A 27,669-nucleotide genomic window follows, 5' to 3' on the forward strand; every position below is an offset into this window, starting at 1 on the left:
GTATGCTCTCCGCTTCAAATTCAAGGCGTCAAACAATGAAGCCGAGTATGAGGCCCTTTTAGTAGGCTTATGTTTGGCCAAACACCTTGGAGTTAAACAAATTAATATCTTCAGTGACTCCCAATTGGTAGTTAACCAGGTCACGAACAACTTTGATGCTAAGGATAACTCCATGACAGCGTATCTTGCGCAAACGCAGCTTTTGCTCAAACACTTCCACTACCAGATCACCCAAGTCCCTCGAGTGGTAAACAATCATGCAGACGATTTGGCTCGCCTCGCCTCAGCAGTGGAAGACAAGATTGGGAGAAAAATTCATGTCGAATTGTTGGCAACACTAAGCACCATGGTCACAAAAGTGTGCAACTTGCAACAGGGGGATAGCTGGATCACCCCAATTTATAAATTCCTTGTTCATGGCACTCTCCCAAATGATAAAGTCCAAGCTAAACAGATTCGATACAAGCCTACCCGCTACCTGATCATTAATGACCAACTCCACAAGCGAAGTTTCAACCTACCATACTTACGGTGCCTCACACCTGCGGAAGCGGAAATTGTCCTTCGAGAAATACATGAAGGAGTCTGCGGAGATCATGCTGGATCTCGATCCCTAGCACACAAGGCTTTTCGCCAAGGATATTACTGGCCAACACTTCACCAAGATGCCATCAGAATATCCCGCTCATGTGATAAGTGTCAACGCTACACAGCTATTCATCACTCCCCTCCTGAGCCTCTTATTCCTATGATCAACCCTTGTCCTTTCGCCCAATGGGGACTTGATTTGATCAGCCCAATGCTTGTAGGAAAGGGCAAGGTCCGCTATGCAATCGTTGCAGTTGACTATTTCACAAAGTGGGCCGAAGTAGAACCCTTGGCAACCATTACTGAGGCAAAAATAGAAGACTTCGTATGGAAGAACATCCTTTGCAGATTTGGCATTCCTAATGCAATAATCACGGACAATGGGTGACAGTTCGACAACAAGAAGTTCATGATGTTCTGTTCTAAGTTCAACATCAACTTATGTTTTGCCTCCCCAGCTCATCCCTAGTCTAACGGACAAGTTGAAGCCATCAACCAAATAATCAAGCGCACTTTGAAAACTAGCTTGGACAAGGCTAAAGGTTGTTGGCCAGAATTTGTACCCCAAGTTCTTTAGTCATACCGCACTTCGTATCGAACTTCAACAGGAGAAACTCCATTCTCACTTGCCTTTGGTACAGAGGTTGTTGTCCCAGTTGAGCTTGAGCAAGCAATGTTCCGAGTCCAGAACTACATGCAAAGTGAAAATGACAAACAACTCACCTTCAACTTGAATCTGGTCGAGGAACACAGAAACCAGGCTCACTTGAGGAATGTCGCCTACAAGGGTGGATTATAATTCTAACCAGGCTCACCAGTTGCGTGGAAGGATTTGCGTTGAAGATTATAATTCTAACCAATGGTGGATTTACTTGGGCAAGGTGGATCAACTGACAAGCTAAGAAATCTTCTATGGAAAAATTGGGTGCCCTTTTTTAAAATATGAGAAGCTGTTTTTAAACTGCTCGACGAGTTTCTTTGTGGGTACTGGGCAACGTAGTTGTTAGTCTTATATATTTGTATGCGTTTCTATGAGCATCTATCGATTAGCCCACTCAACATAAGTTGGCATCCTCGCTAGGAAGCTATTGAAATCAGTTGACATACTCGCTCGGAAGCTATTGACATATGTCGACAAAAGTGCAACATGACTTGACAAATGACTTTAGACCTACCAAAGCTCAATGAAATGTCAATTTGCATGTTTTTTTGTTCAAAAAATTTTACATGTTGGACGTGCTATTCTTACTAACCCCTCAAATAATATTTCTTGGATTCATTACTGATTCTAACGACTCCAAAGATCTTTGGGGGAAAAAACAAACTTCTGCTGAATTTTCAACCCACGAGGATTGAAAATGTCCATATAGTCAAATCAAGTAACTTGCGTAGTAGATGAGTGCAAGAAACTTTAGTCAATACAAAAACATTTGAATTTTCAACCCACGAGGATTGAAAATGTCCATATAGTCAAATCAAGTAACTTGCGTAGTAGATGAGTGCTAGAAACTTTAGTCAATACAAAAACATTTGAATGCTTAATTAGTGGGGCCAACAATAGACTTGTATCATTTTAACTTGTGTGATGATGATACAACGATTTCCCCATCTACAAACCATGAATAAATTGAAAGTTCAACTTTTATGCACAATATATTTTGAGCACTAATTGTCACCATAGCCAGCAGCGGCACATTATGGATTTTCCTTCTCATCTTCTAGCAATTGTAGGGATTTTACTCTTTGTTCTGTATCTATGGAGGGTAAAAATCCAAAGTCGCAAAACCAAGGGCATGTTCGCCCCACAACCATCAGGTGCCCTTCCAATCATAGGACACCTCCACAAACTTGGAGGCAAAAAGCCACTTTGCAGAACCCTAGCATCCATGGCTGACAAGTACGGTCCAATCTTCACCATACGGCTTGGCAAGCACCCTGCACTTGTGATCAGCAACTATGATGCAGTCAAGGAATGCTTCACCAAAAACGACATCACTTTTGCATCGAGATCAAAGTCGGCACAAGGAAGGTACCTTGGTTACAATTATGCAGGTTTTGGGTTCGCACCATACGGCACGTATTGGCGTAACATCAGAAAAATGGTCACCGTTGAGTTGCTCTCTAGCCGCAGGCTTCAGACACTAAAACATGTCCAAATCTGTGAGGTTGATTCTTTTATCAAAGGGTTGTACGAAATTTGCAAAACAAAAGGGGAAAATGGTCAAAGCAAGGTGGTGATTAGCGAGTGGATTGAGCACCTGACCTTGAATGTAATTACTCAAATGATTGCTGGGAAGAGATATTTTGATTGGGGTAAAGTGGGAAATGACTCAGATAATGAGGGAGAAAATAAGAGGATTCGGGAAATGGTGAAGGAGTTTATGTGTGTGGCTGGGAAACCAGCTGTTTCTGATGTAATTGGGTTTCCGCATTGGATTGATCTAAAGGGGCAAGTGAAGAATATGAAGCGTATCGGGAAGGATTTTGATTCTCTAATGGCAAGTTGGATTGAAGAACATAAGAATGCAAGGAAGGAAATTGACTCAAGGGACAAGCTTGACTTCATTGATGTCATGCTTTCTGTGATTGAGGACAATACTGTGCTTGGTCATACTCGTGAAACTATCATCAAGGCAACATCGCAGGTATGTTCTTCTAATTGAGACTTTATCTCTAGATCTAGATCTCTTTAGCATACGTTGGTAAATTCATTAGAACATTACTCAACTCTAACATGTAAGAAGTCATTTTCCCGTACCTACAAGAGGTTAGTGTTTTTTCGGTAATTTTTTTTATCCTTTTTTTAGTGATTGGTGTATAGTACTCTTGTCTAGTAAGCGTGAGTTAAGTTTGACCAAAAAAAATATTGAGTTACGCACAAATAGCAAGCAAGCTACTCATAACAAGCTTATTAAAAAAAGTCTCCACCCAATTTACTTTGTTAGGAGTATATTGTTTGGTTTCTTACATATAAATAATTTCTTTTTTATTTACAAATTACAGTCTGACACATGTACAAAAGTAATTCATTAAAACTACAAAAAAAAAAACTTATGCACACTTGTTAAATTGTAATTATCTGTCGAAAAGAATGACTCGTGAGATATAAAGATCCAAGCATTTTTCTTATTATGATCCCTAACTAGAAGTACGTGCATGTTTGCAAACTGGAACACTCCATTCTGTTGTTCACCACTTATAGTCTTTTATGTTGCAGACTCTGATCTTAGCAGGCTCAGATACCACAGCGACCAGCTTGACGTGGATCCTCTCTTTATTACTAAACAATAGGCATGTTTTGAAGCATGCACAAGAAGAGATAAACCTACAAGTTGGCACAGAGAGATGGGTTGAAGACACTGATATCAAAGACCTAACTTACCTCCAAGCCATTGTCAAGGAAACCCTACGTCTATACCCTCCAGCCCCACTCTCAACCTCACATGAAGCAATGGAAGATTGCCAAGTTTGTGGCTTTTACATTCCAAAGGGCACACGTTTATTTACAAATTTGTGGAAATTGCACAGAGATCCATCTGTGTGGTCAGACCCTGAAGTGTTTTGCCCAGATAGGTTTCTTACAACCCAAGCAAGCACTGATGTCTCTGGTCAACATTTTGAGTTCATTCCATTTGGATCTGGAAGAAGATCTTGTCCAGGTCTCATATTCGCAATGCAAGTTATCCACTTGACTCTTGGTAGATTGATTCAAGGGTTTGAATTGGCCACTCCCTTGGACATGCCAGTGGACATGGCTGAAGGACTAGGTATTACTATGCCAAAGGCAACTTCACTTGAAGTTATGCTAACTCCACGCTTGCCCTGTCAATTCTATGAAAGATAGGCATTGGATTGTGATTGTATGCTAAGTAATTGTAGACTCTCAATGTTGTGTCTGTTTGCGAGTAATATTTATATCTTATCATGTGAAAACAGTCATTGAATATAGCTCCCATAGTAGGGTACGCGCAACTGCCTCTATAAAACTCTTTTGTTAATAGTAGTAATTTGGTAGTATATAAGATGAAGAAAAAAATTAGTGTTTTGATCCTAATTTTTCCCTTATTTTTTATATGGCTGTAATGTAATGCATCACAAGTATAATTTATGAATATCACTGTTTTTTAATTGTGAAAAGGGAAATTTCATTCATAATAATGGACAAATACATATTTGGAATAACAATGAAACACACCTTAAAAGTTTTGGCACACATGAATTTCTCTTTCCATACTTTAGAAGAATTTGTAACAAAAAGGCTTTGGCACACAAATAAATGTTTGGAAGGTCTTATATAACAGAAAATCCAAAACAATGAACAATCTCATCATTTTAACATTGTAACCCAATTCACGAAACCAATCGATCTAACCATGAGCAGGTTGAAGAGAGCTCTAACATGGCTCGGAGGACCAAGCCCACGTAACAATGAACAATCTTATCATTTTAACATTGTAACCCAACTCATTAGAACCGATAACAAATTATTAGTAGGATCTTATTTACATTGAAATTCAGTGCCCCAATAGGACCCAACAGTACAGAGCTTGCATAATCTGTACAAATGCCTAAAGAAAATAAGGGTAATTTTGCTCAATTTTCTTCTATTACGTGTTAGATAGGCAAAGTATCTCCTCGTCGTAGGTCCATGTACCACAAATTTGCATAACCAACGGCAAAACGTCGAGTACTTATATGCGTAAATCGATCCAAGCCCAAACTTCATCTTTTCACTAAAAAAATGGAGTTATGGAAACATCCACACATATGTCCAAAGAGATCTCAGGTCACTCCACCTACTCACTTTTATATTCATGGTAAATATTTAATTATGCGTTGAAAATAAATTTCCAGTTGCGTGGAAGGATTTGCGTCGAAGATTATAATTCTAGCGGAGGGCGGATTTACTTGGGCAAGGTGGGTCAACTGATAAGCTAAGAAATCTTCTATGGAAAAATTAGGTGTCTTTTTTTAAAATATGAGAAGTTGTTTTTTAACTGCTCGACGAGTTTTTTTTTTGGGTACTAGGCAATGTAGTTGTTAGTTTTATACCTTTGTATGCTTTTCTATGGGCATCTATTGATTAGCCCACTTAACATAAGCTGGCATCCTCGCTAGGAAGTTATTGAAATCAGTGGACATACTTGCTCGGAAGCTATTGACATATGTTGACAAAAATGCAATATGACTTAACAAATAACTTTAGACCTACCAAAGCTCAATGAAATGTCAATTTGCATGTTTTCTGATAATTTTTTTTTAATGTTGAACGTGCTATTCGTACTAACCCCGCAAATAATATTTCTTGGATCCATTACTGATTCTAACGACTCCAAAGTTTTTTTGGGTAAAAAAAACAAACTTCTGCTGAATTTTCAACCCACGAGGATTGAAAATGTCCATATAGTCAAATCAAGTATCTTGCGTAGTAGATGAGTACTAGTAACTTTAGTCAATACAAAAACATTTGAAGGCTTAATTAGTGGGGCCAACAATAGAATTGTATCATTTTAACTTGTGTGAGGATGATACAACGATTTCCCCATCTACAAACCATGAATAAATTGAAAGTTCAACTTTTATGCACAACATATTTTGAGCACTAATTGTCACCATAGCCAGCAGCGGCACATTATGGATTTTCCTTCTCATCTTCTAGCAATTGTAGGGATTTTACTCTTTGTTCTGTATCTATGGAGGGTAAAAATCCAAAGTCGCAAAACCAAGGGCATGTTAGCCCCACAACCATCAGGTGCCCTTCCAATCATAGGACACCTCCACAAACTTGGAGGCAGAAAGCCACTTTGCAGAACCCTAGCATCCATGGCTGACAAGTACGGTCCAATCTTCACCATACGGCTTGGCAAGCACCCTGCACTTGTGATCAGCAACTATGATGCAGTCAAGGAATGCTTCACCAAAAACGACATCGCTTTTGCATCGAGATCAAAGTCGGCACAAGGAATGTACCTTGGTTACAATTATGCAGCTTTAGGGTTCGCACCATACGGCACGTATTGGCGTAACATGAGAAAAATGGTCATCGTTGAGTTGCTCTCTAGCCGCAGGCTTCAGACACTAAAACATGTCCAAATCTGTGAGGTTGATTCTTTTATCAAAGGGTTGTACGAAATTTGCAAAACAAAAGGGGAAAATGGTCAAAGCAAGGTGGTGATTAGCGAGTGGATTGAGCACCTGACCTTGAATGTAATTACTCAAATGATTGCTGGGAAGAGATATTTTGATTGGGGTAAAGTGGGAAATGACTCAGATAATGAGGGAGAAAATAAGAGGATTCGGGAAATGGTGAAGGAGTTTATGTGTGTGGCTGGGAAACCAGCTGTTTCTGATGTAATTGGGTTTCCGCATTGGATTGATCTAATGGGGCAAGTGAAGAATATGAAGCGTATCGGGAAGGATTTTGATTCTCTAATGGCAAGTTGGATTGAAGAACATAAGAATGCAAGGAAGGAAATTGACTCAAGGGACAAGCTTGACTTCATTGATGTCATGCTTTCTGTGATTGAGGACAATACTGTGCTTGGTCAAACTCGTGAAACTATCATCAAGGCAACATCGCAGGTATGTTCTTCTAATTGAGACTTTATCTCTAGATCTAGATCTCTTTAGCATACGTTGGTAAATTCATTAGAACATTACTCAACTCTAACATGTAAGAAGTCATTTTCCCGTACCTACAAGAGGTTAGTGTTTTTTCGGTAATTTTTTTATCCTTTTTTTAGTGACTGGTGTATAGTACTCTTGTCTAGTAAGTGTGAGTTAAGTTTGACAAAAAAAAATTGTGAGTTAAGCACAAATAGCAAGCAAGCTACTCATAACAAGCTTATTAAAAAAAGTCTCCACCCAATTTACTTTGTTAGGAGTATATTGTCTGGTTTCTTACATATAAATAATTTCTTTCTTATTTACAAATTACAGTCGGACACATGTACAAAAGTAATTCACTAAAACTACAAAAAAAAAGCTTATACACACTTGTTAAATTGTAATTATCTGTCGGAAAGAATGACTCATGAGATATAAAGATCCAAGCGTTTTTCTTATTATGATCCCTAACTAGAAGTACGTGCATGTTTGCAAACTGGAACACTCCATTCTGTTGTTCACCACTTATAGTCTTTTATGTTGCAGACTCTGATCTTAGCAGGCTCAGATACCACAGCGACCAGCTTGACGTGGATCCTCTCCTTATTATTAAACAATAGGCATGTTTTGAAGCATGCACAAGAAGAGATAAACCTACAAGTTGGCACAGAGAGATGGGTTGAAGACACTGATATCAAAGACCTAACTTACCTCCAAGCCATTGTCAAGGAAACCCTACGTCTATACCCTCCAGCCCCACTCTCAGTCCCTCATGAAGCAATGGAAGATTGCCAAGTTTGTGGCTTTTACATTCCAAAGGGCACACGTTTATTTGCAAATTTGTGGAAATTGCACAGAGATCCATCTGTGTGGTCAGACCCTGAAGCGTTTTGCCCAGATAGGTTTCTTACAACCCAAGCAAGCACTGATGTCTCTGGTCAACATTTTGAGTTCATTCCATTTGGATCTGGAAGAAGATCTTGTCCAGGTCTCATATTCGCAATGCAAGTTATCCACTTGACTCTTGGTAGATTGATTCAAGGGTTTGAATTGGCCACTCCCTTGGACATGCCTGTGGACATGGCTAAAGGACTAGGTATTACTATGCCAAAGGCAACTTCACTTGAAGTTGTGCTAACTCCACGCTTGCCCTGTCAATTCTATGAAAGATAGGCATTGGATTGTGATTGTATGCTATGTAATTGTAGACTCTCAACGTTGTGTCTGTTTGCGAGTAATATTTATATCTTATCATGTGAAAACAGTCAATGAATATAGGTCCCATAGTAGGATACGCGCAACTACCTCTATAAAACTCTTTTGTTAATAGTAGTAATTTGGTAGTATATGAGATGAAGAAAAAAATTAGTGTTTTGATCCTAATTTTTCCCTTATTTTTTATATGGCTGTAATGTAATGCATCACAAGTGTAATTTATGAATATCACTTTTTTTTAATTGTGAAAAGGGAATTTTCATTCATAATAATGGACAAATACATATTTGGAATAACAATGAAACACACCTTAAAAGTTTTGGCACACATATGAATTTCTCTTTCCATACTTTAGAAGAATTTGTAACAAAAAGGCTTTGGCACACAAATAAATGTTTGGAAGGTCTTATATAACAGAAAATCCAGAACAATGAACAAGCTCATCATTTTAACATTGTAACCCAATTCACGAAACCAATCGATCTAGCCATGAGCAAGTTGAAGAGAGCTCTAACAGGACTTGGAGGACCAAGCCCACGTAACAATGAACAATCTCATCATTTTAACATTGTAACCCAGCTCATTAGAACCGATAACAAATTATTAGTAGGATCTTATTTACATTGAAATTCAGTGCCCCAATAGGACCCAACAGATACAGAGCTTGCATAATCTGTACAAATGCCTAAAGAAAGTAAGGGTAATTTTGCTCAATTTTCTTCCATTACGTGTTAGATAGTCAAAGTATCTCCTCGTCGTAGGTCCATGGACCACAAATTTGCATACCCAACGGCAAAACGTCGAGTACTTATATACGTAAATCGATCCAAGCCCAAACTTCACCTTTTCACTAAAAAATGAAGTTATGGAAACATCCACACATATATCCAAAGAGATCTCAGGGATCTATGAAGGCTCGTTTGATAACTTACTTGAAAACACAACCCATAATTCTGAACTCATTGTTATTCTCTCTCTCTCTCTCTCTCTCTATATATATATATATGTGTGTGTGTGTGTGTGTCATGTATACCGTCTATGTATGAGAGAATTTTCAAATGTGCAAAAAAATGCACAAAAAAAATTTGACTAAACTTCTAAAGAATCCACAAAAAAAAAAAAAAAAAAAAAGATGAAGAGACTTGCAAGTGACTAAATGTGCAATACATATGACAGAATTTTCAAATGACTCATTAGAAAGTGTCATTTTGAAAGTCCCTTGTTTAGAGTCTTCTAATTCATTTGTAATGTTGTAGTAATAAAGTTTGTAGTGTTTGAGTACTTATTGGTAGTCTTCTTGTGGTGTATTTTTAGTTACTAAGTCAAAGTTCCTCATCCAAACATAAAGTTAAGTCCATACCTTCATTTGGTGACTTGGACTGGTGTCTTTGTCTTGGAAAAGGAAGAAGAAGGGATTATTCTAGTCCAGTTCCATAGAATCTCATCATTCTACCCGAGAGATTTTAGCCACAATGTGTTGGATACTTGGATTGTTGTCCAATTTAACGAGTTATACCCAAATTCATCAACAGAGGACAAGACATATAGTCCATTTTAGTTGTTTTTTTTTTTCATTTCACACAAGGGTACTATGAATCCCACATTGGTCGTAGAAAAACAAAAAGTAATAGTTTAAATATCATAATCTCACTCTAACTAACACTGAGGTCTTTTGTGATAAAACTTCATACTTAATGGATTGTGCAGGTGGTAATTACCAAGTTGAGGACAGTATCGGTGTTATTAGAAGTGGGTCTTTGGCCCATCTCTCTGATAATTTGACATGGTATCAAAGCTAGAGAGCAGGCGCGTAATGTATTGCCACATGATGGGTGGGTCCCTTGGCCCCCCGAGTGGATGATGGGTCCCCCTGGCCCCCCGCATGGATGGTAGGTCCTTTACCCCCGCACGATGATGGTGAGTCCTTTGACCCCGCATGTAGTGCCTGAGTCTAACTAACACCGAGACCTTTGTGATAAAACCTCACACCTAAAGGATTGTGCGGGTAATAATTACCAAGTTGGGGATAATGTCGGTGTTGTTGGAAGTGAGCCTTTGACCCGTCTCTTTGATAATTTGACACTATCTTTTACCCTATAATACCTACTCCAAATATAAGAATGCAAAAATCTCCATCTTTATAAATTTATAGGGTCATAGGAAAATTTCAACACTTTGTTAATTGTTCACAATTATCATCTCTTTCATTTTGCAGAATATAATGTTAGCTGGTTCAAAAACCATATCAATCAGCTTAACATGGACACTCTCTTTACTATTAAACCAAAAGCATGGCAAATGGCCCTTTATCACAGTGATGGAAAAGAGTTATACCATTGCATCTCTGCTTGAGTTCAAATCTCGTCGCCTCTCTAATCTAACATCTAACCACTAAGCTATCGTTCTTTCGAAAAAAAAAAAAACCATAAGCATGTTTTGAAGAGTGCTCAAGAAGAGAGAGACGACAAAGTCGGCAAATGGGTTAAAGATACTTACTATCAAAAACTTGGTTTACCTCCAAGCCGTAGTCAAAGAAACACTTCGCCTTTATCCCCCAGCACCACTCTCAGTTGCGCACGAAGCAATCGAAGACTGCAATGTCTGCGACTTTCACATTCCAAAGAGCACACAATGTTGAAATTTTTTAGATCGACGAGCTCGGGGGGCCCACTCTAATGACCCCTTCGCGTTAAGAGTCCAAACTTGTTTTCCATCCTTTTCAGGAAATGACTCTTAGAACTCAGAGGCCGACTCTATGTTAAGAGTCCAAACTTGTTTCCAAGCCCACACTTCACTTCCTTGTGATAAGCCTTTGGCTTGCACGACCCCCTCACATGTAACACCATTTAGTGATTCACACGTGGAGATCCACACATCGGCAATTGAAACTCAGAGATCGGCTCCAATGGAGTCCAAACTTGTTTTCAATTTTTTTTAGGAAATGACTCTTAGAACTTAGAGGCCGATTTTATGTTAAGAGTCCAAGGTTGTTTCCAAACCCACACTTCCTTGTGACAACCTTTTGCACAGGCCCGTAACCATGGGCTCTAATACCATGTTGAAATTTTTTAGATCGACAGGCCTGGAGGGCCCACTCTAACGACACCGATACTATCCTCAATTTTACCATCTGCCCAATCCGTCAGGTGTGAGGTTTTACCACAAAAGGCCTCGATATTAGTTAGAGTGGGGTAATTCTATTTAAACTCATTGGTTTCCTTTATCCCCACCGATGTGGGACTTTAACACATAATTGCTTGTGAATTTATGGAAATTGCATAGAGACCCAAGTGTGTGGTTACATCCTGATGTGTTTTGTCCAGATAGGTTTCTTACAACCCAAGTAAGCATTGATGCTTCTGGTCAGCATTTCGATCGAGTTTATTCCATTTTGGTCTGGAAGACGGTCATGTCCAGGTTTCAAATTTGCATTACAAGGTATGCACTCGACAGTTGGAAGATTGCTTCAAGGGTTTGAATTGGCAACACCATTAGACTTGCTGGTGGACATGACTGAAGGAATGGGTGTAAAACTATTAAGACCTAGAGTTAATACTACAAAGAATTCAGATCCATGCAATCGTAAAAGTACAATATTATGGTGCTGGGTTTGTGTCTGGTTTGTACCTGAAGATGCCATTGCAAGGGTTCAAATTTCTCTAACATTCGATTCTTCTGCTGAATGGAAAGCCTTACTTTCACTACTAGTAATGGGTCTAGAATTGTCACAAATGGAACCCGTACATTCCTTGAGCAGGGACCAAGTATATATATACATACTCACTCGTATAACTGCATCCCTCCATTAAGGATAGCAGTTTCAGTAACTGCGAGTATCGTGGTTAACTTGCAATCATGGGTTGTTCCACGTTTCCATCACGTATTCCTTAAGATCCTACTTTAAAGAAGATAGAATTAATCCAGTCATTAACTCTTAAATAAACTCTTATATCAGATTGGATAATTAACTTATTTAAAATTGGTAGAGTCCAAACTAAGTTCCAACATTCTCCCACTTTGGACTTTATTAATTACATTCAATTACCACCATTTAACATCTAATCTAACAAATTCTATCATTTGACCAAAAAAATAAAAATTACCACCTACTCATAATAAGGTTCAGTTCCTTAGTGATCACATGAGTTAATACATAATTAATCATTTCCTCACACATCTGTCATGATTGACTTGTAAAATCGAACTTCAGAAAATCTTGTACTTCCTTTTAGTACAAGCACTCTAAAATCACAAATTTCTTTGTTCATCATACATAATGCTATATTCATACATTCTGGAAAAAGGAGAGTTTTTATCATGGTCTCATTTATCAACCTTATTGGCACTCAGTCATTCGCTCCCTTGATATTTATAATACATGTTTGCATATATATATATATGAGCCAAATACGACAGACCAAAACCAGCATTCTTTGAATCAACATTACTAACATATGTTCATACATATTCATTTATAAAGAGAACTTAAACATGAAACAACAAACTAAAGAACTTGAACAACATACTATCTTTTACGCCCACGTTTCCGCTGACTTAAGAGATTCAAGGCTTCCCATTTTCGCCACATGTTCTTTGAAAACTCCCACTGCTAATGGCTTTGTAAGATGTTCAGCTATCAATATCATCAAGATTTTATCAATATGTTCAATAGATACAACCCCAGCTCTTACATTATCTTTGACTGACAGATACTTTACATCCATTAATCGAGTGGCAGATGACACTACTAAATTGTTATCACAGTAGATCAATAAAGGTCTTGGTATTGTGTCAACCACTTTCAGAAAAGATATAATGTTTTTCAGCAGCATTCCTCGTTCCATAGCTTCGAAACATGCTATATATTCTACCTGCATTGTAGATGTAGCTAGTGTCTTTTGCTTGGCACTTCTCTATGATATTGTTCCTCCTTCCAAGAAAAATATATAGCCACTAATAGATCTCCGATCACCTAGACACCCTACAAAATCAGAATCTGTATATCCAAACAGTTCCAAATTGTCTACATTCTTGTACACGAGTTTGTAAGCTTTAGTTCTTTGCAGGTACCTCATCACTTTCTTAGCTACCACCCAATGTTGTTCACCAGGATTAGACTGAAATCTCCCCAACGCACTAATTGAAAAGGCTATATCAGGCCTAGTGCACACTTGAAAATACATTAAGCTCCCCACAAGTGATGCATAACGTTTATTTTGCATGCTTTGCCTTTCTAAATTGTTCTTAGGGCACTGATCTTTGTTGAGTGTGTCACTCTTTCCCATTGGCACTTCACCTTTTGAGTAGCCTTACATGATAAATCTCTTCAAAACTTTGTCTATGAAAGACTTTTGTGACAGCCCATAAGCTTTATTTTCCTGTCTCTTGTTATCTCAACGCCCAAAACAAATGATGCTTCACCTAAGTCTTTCATATCAAAAGTCTTGGTAAGCAGTGTAAAACTTAAGAACTCGGGTTTTTTCAAGATGATTGCATACCCATTTAACTATGGGATGCTTGTATTTATACTTGCTTCATGATTACATCAGAGGGTTTGAAACCCCTATTTACAAGGAGATTCGAAATTCAAATAATACAAATCAGAAAAGCAACAGTTTGCACATATTTGAAAATTACATCCTATAAACAAGGAAGCCTAATCAGATAGAACTCCAAACAGAACTAAAGTCCTCAAAGCACGTTGGAGTCCTCAAAGCACGATGAGTGAAACTGCATTTTGACTTCATCTAACAAGCAGTTCCTTCGCTAGAATAACAATTCGCACCAGAGGACATGGAAAGAAGATCGATTCATCCAGCTAAAATATACGCTGGTAAAACACCGTTGACAACTTTGAGAGATAAGATAAAAACCTTACAGAAAAAGCAAGGAGACAACCGTAGCACAAGACTGGCTAGGGAGTACATCTCTCTAAATTAACGGAGAGAAATAGAAAACCCTAGCTTATTCTTAAGCAACAACATTCGACCGGGAAAATAAAAACCTGAAATTGAAAAGGGAATAGCTCTGTGTGCATGTCCGCCTTGTAGCAACATTTCAACCATCAACTAAACCGTAGGGCTATAGAATTCCAACAATCAACGCGGTGATATACTCCGAGGATGATTACTTCAAGTTGCTTTGTTAAAACAAAAGTTTGATCCATAAAGAGGAAAACAAACGTTAGATGTTTTATCACTGATGGATCCCATTTGGTTCTACCTGGATAATTTTCTCAGAAGAATCCACTAGTAAAAAAAAAACCCTTGCGCGACGAAAAACACATCGTTGCGCAAAGTCTTTACAAAAATAAATAAAATAAAATAAAAAAATTTTTAAATGTTTGCGCGGCGTGATTCAAATATTTCGTCGCCTAAACCAATTTATTTTCGTTTTTTTATTTTGTACGTATAACACTTAAGAAATTGAATGGTATATATGTAACATCCCGTCCCGGGATTTATTAAAACGTACGTATGAATTTATGATTTTACCCCTAGATCGTTTTTGTCACGTTATTAGTTGTTGGTGCGGTGTGGAATGTATTGGATCACACCCACACACACACACACTATCACTTTCCGGGATTCCCTCCCTTTTTTCCTCACTTTCTGTCACTCTGTCTCTCAGTCTCTCTCTCTTTTTCTCTCTCTCTCTCTCTCCCCTAGTCCATTTCCTCTCTTCTTCTTCCTTCTTCAACACACGGACATACACACAAACTTACTCAATACTTCACCAATCGAGAAACCAAGACCACCATCGTGTTCGTGGAGCTGAGAGGAGTTCAGAGGTGCCATTTCCAGGTAAGAATTCGAACGTTTTCACGTCGTTTCAACAATGGCCGAATTATTGCACTGTTCATGCAAACCTAAACTAGTGTGTTTTTGGAATTTCTAAGCTTGTAGATGTGTTTGTGAGGTCCCAAGGAGCCTCGGAGTGGTTCGTTGGGTGAATTTGGACGTCGGGATCGTCCTGTACGAAGTTGGCCGATTCTTGAAGTTGAAGACAGGTATGATCTAGCAATTTTTAGGCCTTAAAACTAGTCTAACGTTGTTCTACTAGTCCTAAGCTTCATTTTGGTATAAAGATCGTGAAAAATGGTTAAAAAACGAAGGAGAAAACTTAGTTTGAAAATTACCCAGTTTTCCGGCGCCGTCGCCGGCGCCGGAGTCTCGTCGGAGAAGACAGGGGAATATTCCGTTAAGTCTAACGGAATATTCCTAACGGTAGTGACGGAATCTGGTTAGATTTAACGGAATATTCCGTCAGTTTGACGGAATATTCCTGATGGCGTCTGTTGACACCGTCAGTGTGCAGTGCACGTGGCCGCGCGTGGGGGCGCGTAGGGCCGTGCCTTGGCCGGCGCGTGGGGGCGCGTGCGTGGTCCAAAAATTTTTCTAAAAATATGGGTGTGATCCTGAGGTTGTGTAGGTCACGTTGGTATATTCAATTGTCCAATTTGAGCAATGTATGAGAAGTTATTACGAGAAGTTGCTTAGGTGCTTTTAAATTAACGTTTTCATAACTTTGTCGCGTTTAGGTGATTCGTATTCCGAGGACGAGCGTACACACTCGAGGCAGGGGGGCTACGACCCTTCTAATTACCAGTGAGTGGGCTTTTGTTTTCCGTATATACCTATATACATATTAATTCCCAGAAATTAAATAGAAAAGGTTATTTGTTTTATGCCATGCATCATATGAATGTTGTTTACGCATCATCGCATGTATTAGTAGTGGCATACATATATATATAAATGTGTATTTGGTGCTGTGGACGCACAGGTAAGTGCCAGGTAAGCGGTATTCATGTGGTTATGCATTCCTGTTTATTATGCAGTAGTAGTTTGAAATGCTTAGAGAGCTCATAATCTGCACCCCCGGTGTTAGTGCTCCCGCCCAGAGAGGGGCAGAGTCCTTCACGTGATGTTCACCCGCACCACACGCTCGTCTTGGATCCAAGTTAGGTGCAAGCCTTGTCGTGCAGACCACATTAGGTAGTTCCGACTCGTAGGTGACCCGCGATTATTCGCATAGTCTTCACGTGATCGTAGCACTAGAGCGTATATATTACACCCAGTCCTGTCGTACAGACCACGTTAGGTGGCTCCGACTTGTGTGCAGATTCAGATGTTGAGTTGAGATTGGAGCTCTATATGCAGCGGTACATGTCACGTTAGGTGACTCCCGGCTGCCAGATTATATGTTATTGATGTGGTTATGCTTGAGCATTTATATTTGATTATGAGATTCTGTTGTGGCATATTCTCAAGCATGAATGGCATATTGTGAGCATGAATAGCATATTGTGAGCATGAATGGCATATTGTGAGCATGAATGGCATATTGTGAGCATGAATGGCATATTGTGGAGCATGATTGGCATACCTATACATACGTATATATGTTTATTTTCTGGGAAGTATACAGGTTTTACGGCGAGGGGTTAGAAAGTGTTTTGCTAAAGAGTTTTCAAAGAACTTTGTTTTTGCCCACTCACGCTTTTGTTTTTGCGCCCCTCCAGGTTCTAGTGGTCTAGCAAGTTCGGTGGTTTATACCAGAGGGCGTCCCGGCATTTCTGACAGACACTCACCATTGTAGGGTCACCTTCGGGTGTAAATATGTCGTATCTTTTCCTTTTGGACTGTTGTAGACTTGCTCTGAATTGTGTCTCACATACACTAGTACTTTGTATGCTATTAGGTTTTTAATTATTCGTACTTTTATATTACCTTCTTAATAGCTTCCGCACGCGCACATGGCTACGTCACATTCGTGTGACGGCCAGCACTCCCTGATCTCGGTCGGGGTGTGTCAGTTTGGTATCAAAGCCTAGGTTTGGCAGTCCTGTGTCTTTGTGAGTATTCTAATAGTTGGTGTCTTCTGTCAGAATCATGCCGCCTCGTCGGGAACCACGTCGCTCAGATGAGTCTAGTTTCCCCGATCTTACTCAGTTGGGGGAAGTGATTGCTACAACCCTTCAAACAGTGATGCGCCCTCCCCAGAGGACTCCTCTGGAAACTATGTATAACCTGAAGTTGGATAAGTTTAAAGGTAACGAGGGTCATGAAGGTGCAGAGCGTTGGTTGGAACACATAGAGAAGACTTTCCGTGTGTTGCATAACCAGGGGAACCTTCCTATGGATAGGTGGGTTGAGACAACCTCTTGGTTTCTGGAGATGGAGTCTGCAGCTTGGTGGGAGCAAGAACTTCGTAGGTTGACTCCAGCTCAGAGGACCGATTGGAATGTTTTCAAGGATGTGTTTCAGAGGAGATTTGTACCCCCTGAGTATATCGACCGTAAGAAACAGGATTCACTGAGTTGAAACAGCGAAAGATGACGGCTAACGAGTATTATCGTAAGTTCACTGATTTGTCTCGTTACTATCCTGATGTCGCTGGTAATCCGGCGGAGATGCTTCATCGTTTTCACTTGGGCACTAGAAAGAGATGGCGTTCTATGGCCACTACTACTCACTGTGAGTCTTACCAGGATTTCTATGAGATACTGTTGAGGATAGAGGACTCAGAGAATATGTCGAGTGACAGTGATGAAAAGAAAGATGACAAAGGGAAAAGTCAAGTGTCGCTTGGGCCTCGCCAGACTCAGAACTTCAAAAGGGGTGGTGCCAGTTCGAGTTCGTCTAGTGGTGGTTTCAGTGCCTCTGGACAGGGACGTGGAGGTAGGTTTTATGGAGGTGCTCGAGGCCAGAGACAAGGTGATGGTGGTCGAAACCGAGTTCCATTTTGCCGTAGATGTAATAACCGACATTTCGGCGAGTGTAGGCGTGGCAGCGGTGGTTGTTTCACTTGTGGACAGATGGGACATATAGCGGTGAATTGTCCCCAGGGTCAGCAGCAGAAGCCACAGCAGACCTTTATGCCGCCACCTGCACCGATTCGGCAAATCCAAGGTCCGAGTAATTATGGTCAAGCAGGTAGAGGTGGTGCCTATCACTATCAGGGTGATGTTGTTCCCTATGCCCCGGGACCGTATCAGTACCCCCAGGACCCGTATTCACAAGGTGGTTATCCCCCGTATCCCAGCAACTACATGCCGTATCCTCCAGCTCCAACGGGTGGTTCTCAGTGGTACCAAGGAGGACAGTATCAGCAGGGTGAGATTGCCACTAGTAGCGCAGGGTCTTCGAGACAGTTGGGTCAGCCCAGTCAGGGGCGTGGAGCTCAAGGTCGCGGTGTTCAAGCGAGCAGAGGTCGTGGCGGACGACAGCAGGGCCAGAGGCGTATTCACAATATTTCCCTGCAGGATGCTCAGAACAACCCGGACTTGATAATGGGTACGTTAAACATTCTTGGTTATTTTGCTAGAGTCTTAATTGATTGTGGAGCTACACATTCCGTTATTTCTCATACATTTGCTCAAGTAACGTAACCTCGCCCCACACCTCTACGGTACGATTTAGAGTTCGCTATGCCTAGAGGGGAGAGATGTGTTGTAGATTGTATGTACCCAGGATGTCCAGTGATAGTAGAGGGTGTTGTGATGCCCGCTGATCTTATCCCGTTAGATATTGTCGATTTTGATGTGATTTTGGGCAACGATTGGTTGCACTTCTATCGTGCCAACATTGATTGTTACAGGAAAGTAGTTACGTTTCACCGTCCTGGATTACCTGAGGTTACTTTTGTGGGTGAGCAGAGTGGAGTAAGACATGGTGTTATTTCGGCTTTGCGAGCAAAGAAGTTGTTGACTAAAGGTTGTCAGGGGTATCTAGCTCATGTTGTGCTAGAGGAGGCCGTTCCTAGCAGAATTGAGGATGTGAGAGTGGTTAGACACTTCCCTGATGTTTTTCCTGAAGATTTACCTGGTTTACCCCCAGATCGAGATGTGGAGTTCAATGTTGAGTTGCTTCCAGGTACAAATCCTATTTCTTTAACTCCTTATCGTATGGCTCCTGCTGAGTTAAGGGAATTGAAAGTGCAGTTACAGGAATTAATGGATAAGGGATTTATTCAGCCTAGTATTTCACCTTGGGGCGCTCCAGTGTTGTTTGTGAAAAAGAAAGATGGGACTTTGAGGCTATGTATCGACTACAGGCAATTGAATCGGGTGACGATTAAAAACCGTTATCCATTGCCTCGTATCGACGATTTGTTTGATCAGCTGAGAGGTGCTTGTGTATTTTCTAAGATAGACTTGAGGTCTGGGTATTATCAGCTGAAGATTAGTAGGGATGATGTTCCTAAGACGGCGTTCAGGACTCGTTACGGTCATTACGAGTTTCTGGTTATGCCATTTGGGTTGACGAATGCACCAGCAGCTTTTATGGATTTAATGAACCGGGTATTCCAGCCTTACCTGGATAGATTTGTTATTGTCTTCATTGACGATATTCTGGTGTATTCTAAGTCCAAAGCAGAGCATGTCCGACATCTTACTTTGGTGTTGAAAAGGTTGAGGGAACACCAATTGTATGCTAAGTTTAGTAAGTGCCAGTTCTGGTTAGATCAAGTCGCGTTTTTAGGGCACATCATTTCTGCTCAAGGTATTCTTGTTGATCCTCAGAAGGTTGCAGCTGTGGAGAGTTGGGAACAACCACGAACCGTCACTGAGGTGAGAAGTTTCATTGGTTTGGCGGGATATTATCGGAAGTTCGTTAAGGATTTTTCGGTGATTGCCTTGCCACTGACGAGGTTAACAAGGAAAGACGTTAAGTTCGAGTGGAATGATAAGTGTGAACAGAGTTTCCAGCAGTTGAAGCATTGTCTTACTAATGCACCTGTTTTGGCACTCCCGGACGATAGTGGTGATTTCGAGGTTTATAGCGATGCTTCCTTGAATGGTCTGGGATGTGTATTGATGCAGCATGGTAGGGTGATTGCTTATGCTTCGCGGCAGTTGAAAACCCATGAGATGAATTACCCTACACATGATTTGGAGTTGGCTGCTATCATCTTTGCGTTGAAGTTGTGGAGACACTATCTTTACGGATAGAAGTGTAGGATCTTCACAGATCACAAGAGTCTTCAGTATCTCTTCACCCAGAAGGAACTTAATCTTCGTCAACGGAGGTGGTTGGAGTTGCTCAGCGATTACGATTGCACGATTGACTATCATCCTGGTCGTGCAAACGTAGTGGCCGACGCACTTAGCAGGAAGTCACATGGCCGTATCAATGCGTTGTACGCTAGTCGTATTCCTCTTTTGGTGGACTTGCGTGCTACGGGAGTAAGGTTAGAAGCAGAAGATCGAGAAGTGGCGTTACTTGCTAATTTTCAAGTTAGGCCAATCTTAGTCGATCGGGTGCTTGAAGCTCAGGTAGCTGATGAACAGATTCAAGAACTAATTCGAGCTCGAGATCAAGGAAGGAGGCGAGATCTCAGAGTTCGTGATTCTGATGGCATGTTGATGTTAGAGGGTAGAATGTTCGTGCCTAGTAATGCGGATTTGAAGAAGGAAATTCTCGATGAAGCACATATCTCGGCTTATGCCATGCACCCAGGAGCAACTAAAATGTATCATACCATTCGACCATTTTACTATTGGCCGGGTATGAAAAGGGAGATAGCTGAGTATGTGAGCAGGTGTGCTGTTTGTCAGCAGGTTAAAGCAGAAAGAAAGAAGCCGTTTGGATTGTTGCAGCCGCTTCCCGTTCCAGAGTGGAAATGGGAAAATATCACTATGGATTTTGTGTACAAGTTGCCGCGTACACATAATGGCTTTGATGGCATTTGGGTGATCGTTGATCGGCTCACTAAGTCGGCACATTTCATTCCAGTGAGAGAGAAGTACTCTTTGAGCCGGTTAGCAGAATTGTTTATCTCAAAGGTTGTGAAGTACCATGGTGTCCCTGTAAGTATCGTCTCAGATCGTGATCCACGATTCACATCGAAGTTTTGGGTAGCTTTTCAGGAAGCTTTGGGTACGAGACTACTTTACAGTACGGCATATCATCCACAGACGGACGGACAGTCCAAGAGAACTATTCAGACCTTGGAAGATATGCTGCGAGCATCGGTGTTACAGTTCAGTGATGCTTGGCACCAGCGGTTAGATTTGATGGAATTTGCTTACAACAACAGTTTCCATTCAAGCCTTGGCATGGCGCCATTTGAAGCTTTGTATGGTAGATCTTGTCGCACTCCGTTATGTTGGTCAGAGGTTGGCGAAAGAGTCTTAGTAGGTCCGGAGATTGTCGAGGAGACTACTCAAAATGTTCAGGTAATTAGGTCTAACCTGAAAGCAGCTCAGGACAGGCATAAAAGTTTAGCAGATCGACATGCTACGGACAGAACGTATGAGGTCGGAAATTGGGTATTTCTGAAGCTTTCACCGTGGAGAGATGTTGTGCGGTTTGGAAAGAAAGGGAAGTTGAGTCCTAGGTTTATCGGACCGTACCTAGTCACAGAAAGAGTTGGTGAGGTAGCTTACAGGTTGGAGTTGCCTCCGGAGTTGGCTAAAGTGCATAACGTTTTTCACGTGTCTATGCTCCAACATTATGTTGCTGATCCGTTACATGTGATACCTCCTCAACCATTAGAGATTAATCCAGATTTGACGTACGATGAGGAACCGTTAACGATCTTAGATTGGAAAGAGAAGGTTCTGAGGAACAAGACGGTGAATTTGGTGAAAGTTTTGTGGAGGAATCACTCGGTTGAAGAAGCGACATGGGAGACAGAAAATAGGATGAGGGATTTGTATCCTAGATTGTTTTTCGATCGCTAGGGGTTAAACGAGGTTGTTTTGAATTTCGGGACGAAATTCTATTAAGGTGGGTAGGTTGTAACATCCCGTCCCGGGATTTATTAAAACGTACGTATGAATTTACGATTTTACCCCTAGATCGTTTTTGTCACGTTATTAGTTGTTGGTGTGGTGTGGAATGTATTGGATCACACCCACACACACACACACTATCACTTTCCGGGATTCCCTCCCTCTTTTCCTCACTTTCTGTCACTCTGTCTCTCAGTCTCTCTCTCTTTTTCTCTCTCTCTCTCTCTCCCCGAGTCCATTTCCTCTCTTCTTCTTCCTTCTTCAACACACGGACATACACACAAACTTACTCAATACTTCACCAATCGAGAAACCAAGACCACCATCGTGTTCGTGGAGCTGAGAGGAGTTCAGAGGTGCCATTTCCAGGTAAGAATTCGAACGTTTTCACGTCGTTTCAACAATGGCCGAATTATTGCATTGTTCATGCAAACCTAAACTAGTGTGTTTTTGGAATTTCTAAGCTTGTAGATGTGTTTGTGAGGTCCCAAGGAGCCTTGGAGTGGTTCGTTGGGTGAATTTGGACGTCGGGATCGTCCTGTACGAAGTTGGCCGATTCTTGAAGTTGAAGACAGGTATGATCTAGCAATTTTTAGGCCTTAAAACTAGTCTAACGTTGTTCTACTAGTCCTAAGCTTCATTTTGGTATAAAGATCGTGAAAAATGGTTGAAAAACGAAGGAGAAAACTTAGTTTGAAAATTACCCAGTTTTCCGGCGCCGGCGACGGCGCCGGAGTCTCTTCGGAGAAGACAGGGGAATATTCCGTTAAGTCTAACGGAATATTCCTAACGGCAGTGACGGAATCTGGTTAGATTTAACGGAATATTCCGTCAGTTTGACGGAATATTCCTGACGGCGTCTATTGACATCGTCAGTGTGCAGTGCACGTGGCCGCGCGTGGGGGCGCGTAGGGCCGTGCCTTGGCCGGCGCGTGGGGGCGCGTGCGTGGTCCAAAAATTTTTCTAAAAATATGGGTGTGATCCTGAGGTTGTGTAGGTCACGTTGGTATATTCAATTGTCCAATTTGAGCAATGTATGAGAAGTTATTACGAGAAGTTGCTTAGGTGCTTTTAAATTAACGTTTTCGTAACTTTGTCGCGTTTAGGTGATTCATATTCCGAGGACAAGCGTACACACTCGAGGCAGGGGGGCTACGACCCTTCTAATTACCAGTGAGTGGGCTTTTGTTTTCCGTATATACCTATATACATATTAATTCCCAGAAATTAAATAGAAAAGGTTATTTGTTTTATGCCATGCATCATATGAATGTTGTTTACGCATCATCGCATGTATTAGTAGTGGCATACATATATATATAAATGTGTATTTGGTGCTGTGGACGCACAGGTAAGTGCCAGGTAAGCGGTATTCATGTGGTTATGCATTCCTGTTTATTATGCAGTAGTAGTTTGAAATGCTTAGAGAGCTCATAATCTGCACCCCCGGTGTTAGTGCTCCCGCCCAGAGAGGGGCAGAGTCCTTCACGTGATGTTCACCCGCACCACACGCTCACCTTGGATCCAAGTTAGGTGCAAGCCTTGTCGTGCAGACCACATTAGGTGGTTCCGACTCGTAGGTGACCCGCGATTATTCGCATAGTCTTCTCGTGATCGTAGCACTAGAGCGTATATATTACACCCAGTCCTGTCGTACAGACCACGTTAGGTGGCTCCGACTTGTGTGCAGATTCAGATGTTGAGTTGAGATTGGAGCTCTATATGCAGCGGTACATGTCACGTTAGGTGACTCCCGGCTGCCAGATTATATGTTATTGATGTGGTTATGCTTGAGCATTTATATTTGATTATGAGATTCTGTTGTGGCATATTCTCAAGCATGAATGGCATATTGTGAGCATGAATAGCATATTGTGAGCATGAATGGCATATTGTGAGCATGAATGGCATATTGTGGAGCATGATTGGCATACCTATACATACGTATATATGTTCATTTTCTGGGAAGTATACAGGTTTTACGGCGAGGGGTTAGAAAGTGTTTTGCTAAAGAGTTTTCAAAGAACTTTGTTTTTGCCCACTCACGCTTTTGTTTTTGCGCCCCTCCAGGTTCTAGTGGTCTAGCAAGTTCGGTGGTTTATCCCAGAGGGCGTCCCGGCATTTCTGACAGACACTCACCATTGTAGGGTCACCTTCGGGTGTAAATATGTCGTATCTTTTCCTTTTGGACTGTTGTAGACTTGCTCTGAATTGTGTCTCACATACACTAGTACTTTGTATGCTATTAGGTTTTTAATTATTCGTACTTTTATATTACCTTCTTAATAGCTTCCGCACGCGCACATGGCTACGTCACATTCGTGTGACGGCCAGCACTCCCTGATCTCGGTCGGGGTGTGTCAATATATCTCTAATAAGTAGCTTTAAATTTATTATTGTAGTTCAGATTGGGTTTTTGTTAGAAAAAATATATTATTGTAGTTCGGATTGGATTTTTGTTAGAAAAATGTATTTTAAATTGATGATCGAATTAGTTCATTATATTCATATAGGGTCAAGGAGTGTAGCTATAAAAAAATCATCAAAATTGGAGTTGAAATAATCGTTAAATCGTGATTTTTCGTTTATAATCGTCGAAAAGTTTTGTTCCATTCCTTGATCTCTGAATGTTTGTTTTTTGCGATTTTTGGCGTATATGATCTCGAAGTATATACAAACAAGTTTGATTGTTGGACCGTTGAAACTAGTTTCGTAGAATGCATATCCCATCAAAACAATAGATTCACTAACACTTAGAGTTTATGTATACTTTCAATAAGTATGACATAAGATTTTGTGGTATCCATTAGTGTAAATATTTTAAATTGAAGATCGAATTCATTCATTGTATTCATATAGGGTCAAGGAGTGTAGCTGTAAAAAATCATCTAAATCGAAGTTAAAATAACCGTTAAATCGTGATTTTTCGTTTATAACCGTCGTAAAGTTTTGTCCCGTTACTTGATCTATGAATGTTTGTTTTTTGTGATTTTTGGCGTATGTAATCTCGAAGTATATACAAACAAGTTTGATGGTTGGATTGTTGAAAATAGTTTTGTAGAATGCGTATCCCATCAAAACAATAGATTCACTAACACTTAGAGTTTATTTATACTTTCATTAAGTATAACATAAGATTTTGTGGTATCCATTAGTGTAAATATTTTAAATTGAAGATCGAATTCATTCATTGTATTCATATAGGGTCAAGGAGTGTAACTGTAAAAAAATCATCAAAATTGGAGTTAAAATAACCGTTAAATCGTGATTTTTCGTTTATTCATATAAGTGTAGTTGTATACATGCGTCGTGCAAACCAATTTCTTTTTGTTTTTTATTTTATTTTATATTATAAATTTTAAAATATAGTTGTTTTCATAAGTTTTTATTATTTTTTAAAAAATTTACGCGACAAATATTAATATTTTGTTGCCTAACCGTTATTTACTTATTTTTTATTTATTTTTATATTTTATATTGTTAAATTAAATTTTTTTTTTATTTTGTTTGCGCGACGAATACACATTTGGTTGCCTAAACCTTATTTATTTTAATTTATTTATAAAAATTATTTTCTTTTTTATTATTTATAAAAATTATTTTTATAAATTTTGCGCGACAAACCAAAATTTTATTGCGTATAATTCTTAAATTTGGACGGGAGCCAAATGTGGGACGCGGGAAATTTTTTTTAAGACTTTGTGTGACCAATATTCGTCGCACAAAACTTTGTGCAACCAACACTTCCTCGCTCAAAACTCTAAAAATTTGGGCGGGCACCAAAAATGGGACGCGGGAATTTTTTTTTTTTTTAAGACTTTGTGCAACCAATTTTTCGTCGCACAAAACTCTAAAATTTTGGGATGGCACAAAAAATGGGACACGGGAAATTTTAAGACTTTGCGCAACCAACACTTCATCGTGCAAAACTCTAAAAATTTGGGTGGGCACCAAAAATGGGACGCAGGAAAATTTTTTAAGACTTTGCGTGACCAATATTTCATCGCGCAAAGTGATATGGCTTTTAAAACCAAAATAACTCCTTCACCATTTTCTCAATGTCTTTCTCTACTCTTACCTCTCCTCTCTCTTTCCCTCTCCCCAAATCTGACCCTCTCTCTCACACTCACTCCTCTCAATTAATCTCTCTTCTCTCTCTTCACTATCTCTCACTCTCACTCCCTCTCTCATCTCTCTCCCACTATCTCATTTTATTCTCTCACACTCACTCCTCCCTCTCATTCTCACCCACTCTCAATCTTGCCAAAAGGTATATTCTCCCCAAATTTTTATTTTTTTTCATTAATATGTGTTTTTGGAGTTAGTTTTGAGTTTGGTGCAGGGTTTGGGGGCAAGTATAGGATGAGGAGTGGAGTTTGGGGTCGGATTTGGGGTATACCAATTTTAGGGGAGATAATGCCAATTTTTTGTTATTTTTTTGTTATTTGACCATTTTTTTTTTGTAGGGAATCATCGAGACTTTAACGGCTAAAGTTAAGGATTAGGACGCTATCAAAACATATCCCCCACCACTACCACCACAATAGACTTGTATTAGGATTTTATAATTGTACTTTGTTAATTTATATGTACATTTTGAATATATTATATATATTGGACAATTTGTTCACTATTTTTCATATGTAAATTTATTTTGAATATGTCAATTTAAATTAAAGTAATTAAAAAAATAAAATCATACAATTAAATTAAATTAAAAAGTAAAAATTCCAAAAATCTTGCACTACCAAATATTTCGTTGCGTAAAAAATTAATATAATTAAATTAATATAAGAAAAATAATAAAACAAGAAGTCAAAAACCTTGCACAACAAAATATTTCGTCGAGCAAAATATTTAATTAATTTATTTTAATTAAAAAAATTTAAAAACAAAATTTTAAAATATTTCGTCGCGCAAAGCTTTGCATGACCTATCGTCACGCAAAATTTGAGCGACAAATTAATTTTCGTTGCGCAAATCCTATCATCACAAGCTTTGCTAGACGAACCATGCGCAACCAAGATTTCGTCGCCCAAGGTTTTGCATGACGAAATTGTACTTTGCACAACAAACTTATTTCGTCGCGCAAAGTGTTTTTTGTAGTAGTAATCATATACCAACTTATGCAAAACACAAAAACCCACAAAATATTTTCTAGCCAAAGGAATAAACTAGAAGCCTCCCCGCTCAAATCAAAGCTGCAATATTTGGAAGTTCCATCAACGCAAAACCTCCCCAAAAGAACCCGATGAATTGAATCAGACCCAAACTGGAAAACTGTTAAAATCGTGGGTGTGGTGTGTTGGCGCCTAATGGCAATTTGGTAATAAATGTGTGGATAGAAATTCAGGTGAACTTAGATGGGCGGTAGTGTTTAAATAAAAATAAAAATTTACAAATCATATTCCACGTTGAATTCATTTAAAGGTACTTGGAAAGATATTTGAATTTGTGTGCGACAATAATCATTCTGCTCTAACCAATTTAGCTAAATTCAAATTAACAAACTCAAAATT

At 39.8% G+C, this 27,669-nt stretch overlaps 2 protein-coding genes across 2 annotated transcripts; both read left to right on the forward strand.

Moving 5' to 3' along the window:
- Positions 1–2,160: 2,160 nt before the first annotated feature.
- On the forward strand, positions 2,161–4,595 carry LOC103940020 (xanthotoxin 5-hydroxylase CYP82C4-like). The gene is made up of 2 exons (XM_009350099.2): positions 2,161–3,233; positions 3,806–4,595. Exons 1-2 carry the CDS (start codon positions 2,286–2,288, stop codon positions 4,430–4,432), a joined length of 1,575 nt encoding a protein of 524 aa, XP_009348374.2. The 5' UTR covers positions 2,161–2,285; the 3' UTR covers positions 4,433–4,595.
- A 1,531-nt stretch (positions 4,596–6,126) lies between these two features.
- LOC125469434 (xanthotoxin 5-hydroxylase CYP82C4-like) lies at positions 6,127–8,448 on the forward strand. The gene is made up of 2 exons (XM_048566772.1): positions 6,127–7,170; positions 7,741–8,448. The coding sequence occupies exons 1-2, from the start codon at positions 6,223–6,225 to the stop codon at positions 8,365–8,367; spliced, it is 1,575 nt and encodes a 524-aa protein (XP_048422729.1). The 5' UTR covers positions 6,127–6,222; the 3' UTR covers positions 8,368–8,448.
- The last annotated feature ends 19,221 nt before the right edge of the window (positions 8,449–27,669 follow it).

The sequence above is a fragment of a genome, unplaced genomic scaffold, assembly GCF_019419815.1.
Source record: "Pyrus x bretschneideri cultivar Hongxiangsu unplaced genomic scaffold, Pyrus_bretschneideri_v1 Contig10, whole genome shotgun sequence".
Taxonomy (NCBI): domain Eukaryota; kingdom Viridiplantae; phylum Streptophyta; class Magnoliopsida; order Rosales; family Rosaceae; genus Pyrus; species Pyrus x bretschneideri.

Excerpts from the sequence above, each read along its gene's own strand:
- LOC103940020 (XM_009350099.2), top strand. The coding sequence starts at position 2,286 with ATGGATTTTCCTTCTCATCTTCTAGCAATTGTAGGGATTTTACTCTTT. Across the intron at positions 3,234-3,805 it reads TCATCAAGGCAACATCGCAG|ACTCTGATCTTAGCAGGCTC; the intron begins GTATGTTCTTCT and ends TTTATGTTGCAG.
- LOC125469434 (XM_048566772.1), top strand. The coding sequence starts at position 6,223 with ATGGATTTTCCTTCTCATCTTCTAGCAATTGTAGGGATTTTACTCTTT. Across the intron at positions 7,171-7,740 it reads TCATCAAGGCAACATCGCAG|ACTCTGATCTTAGCAGGCTC; the intron begins GTATGTTCTTCT and ends TTTATGTTGCAG.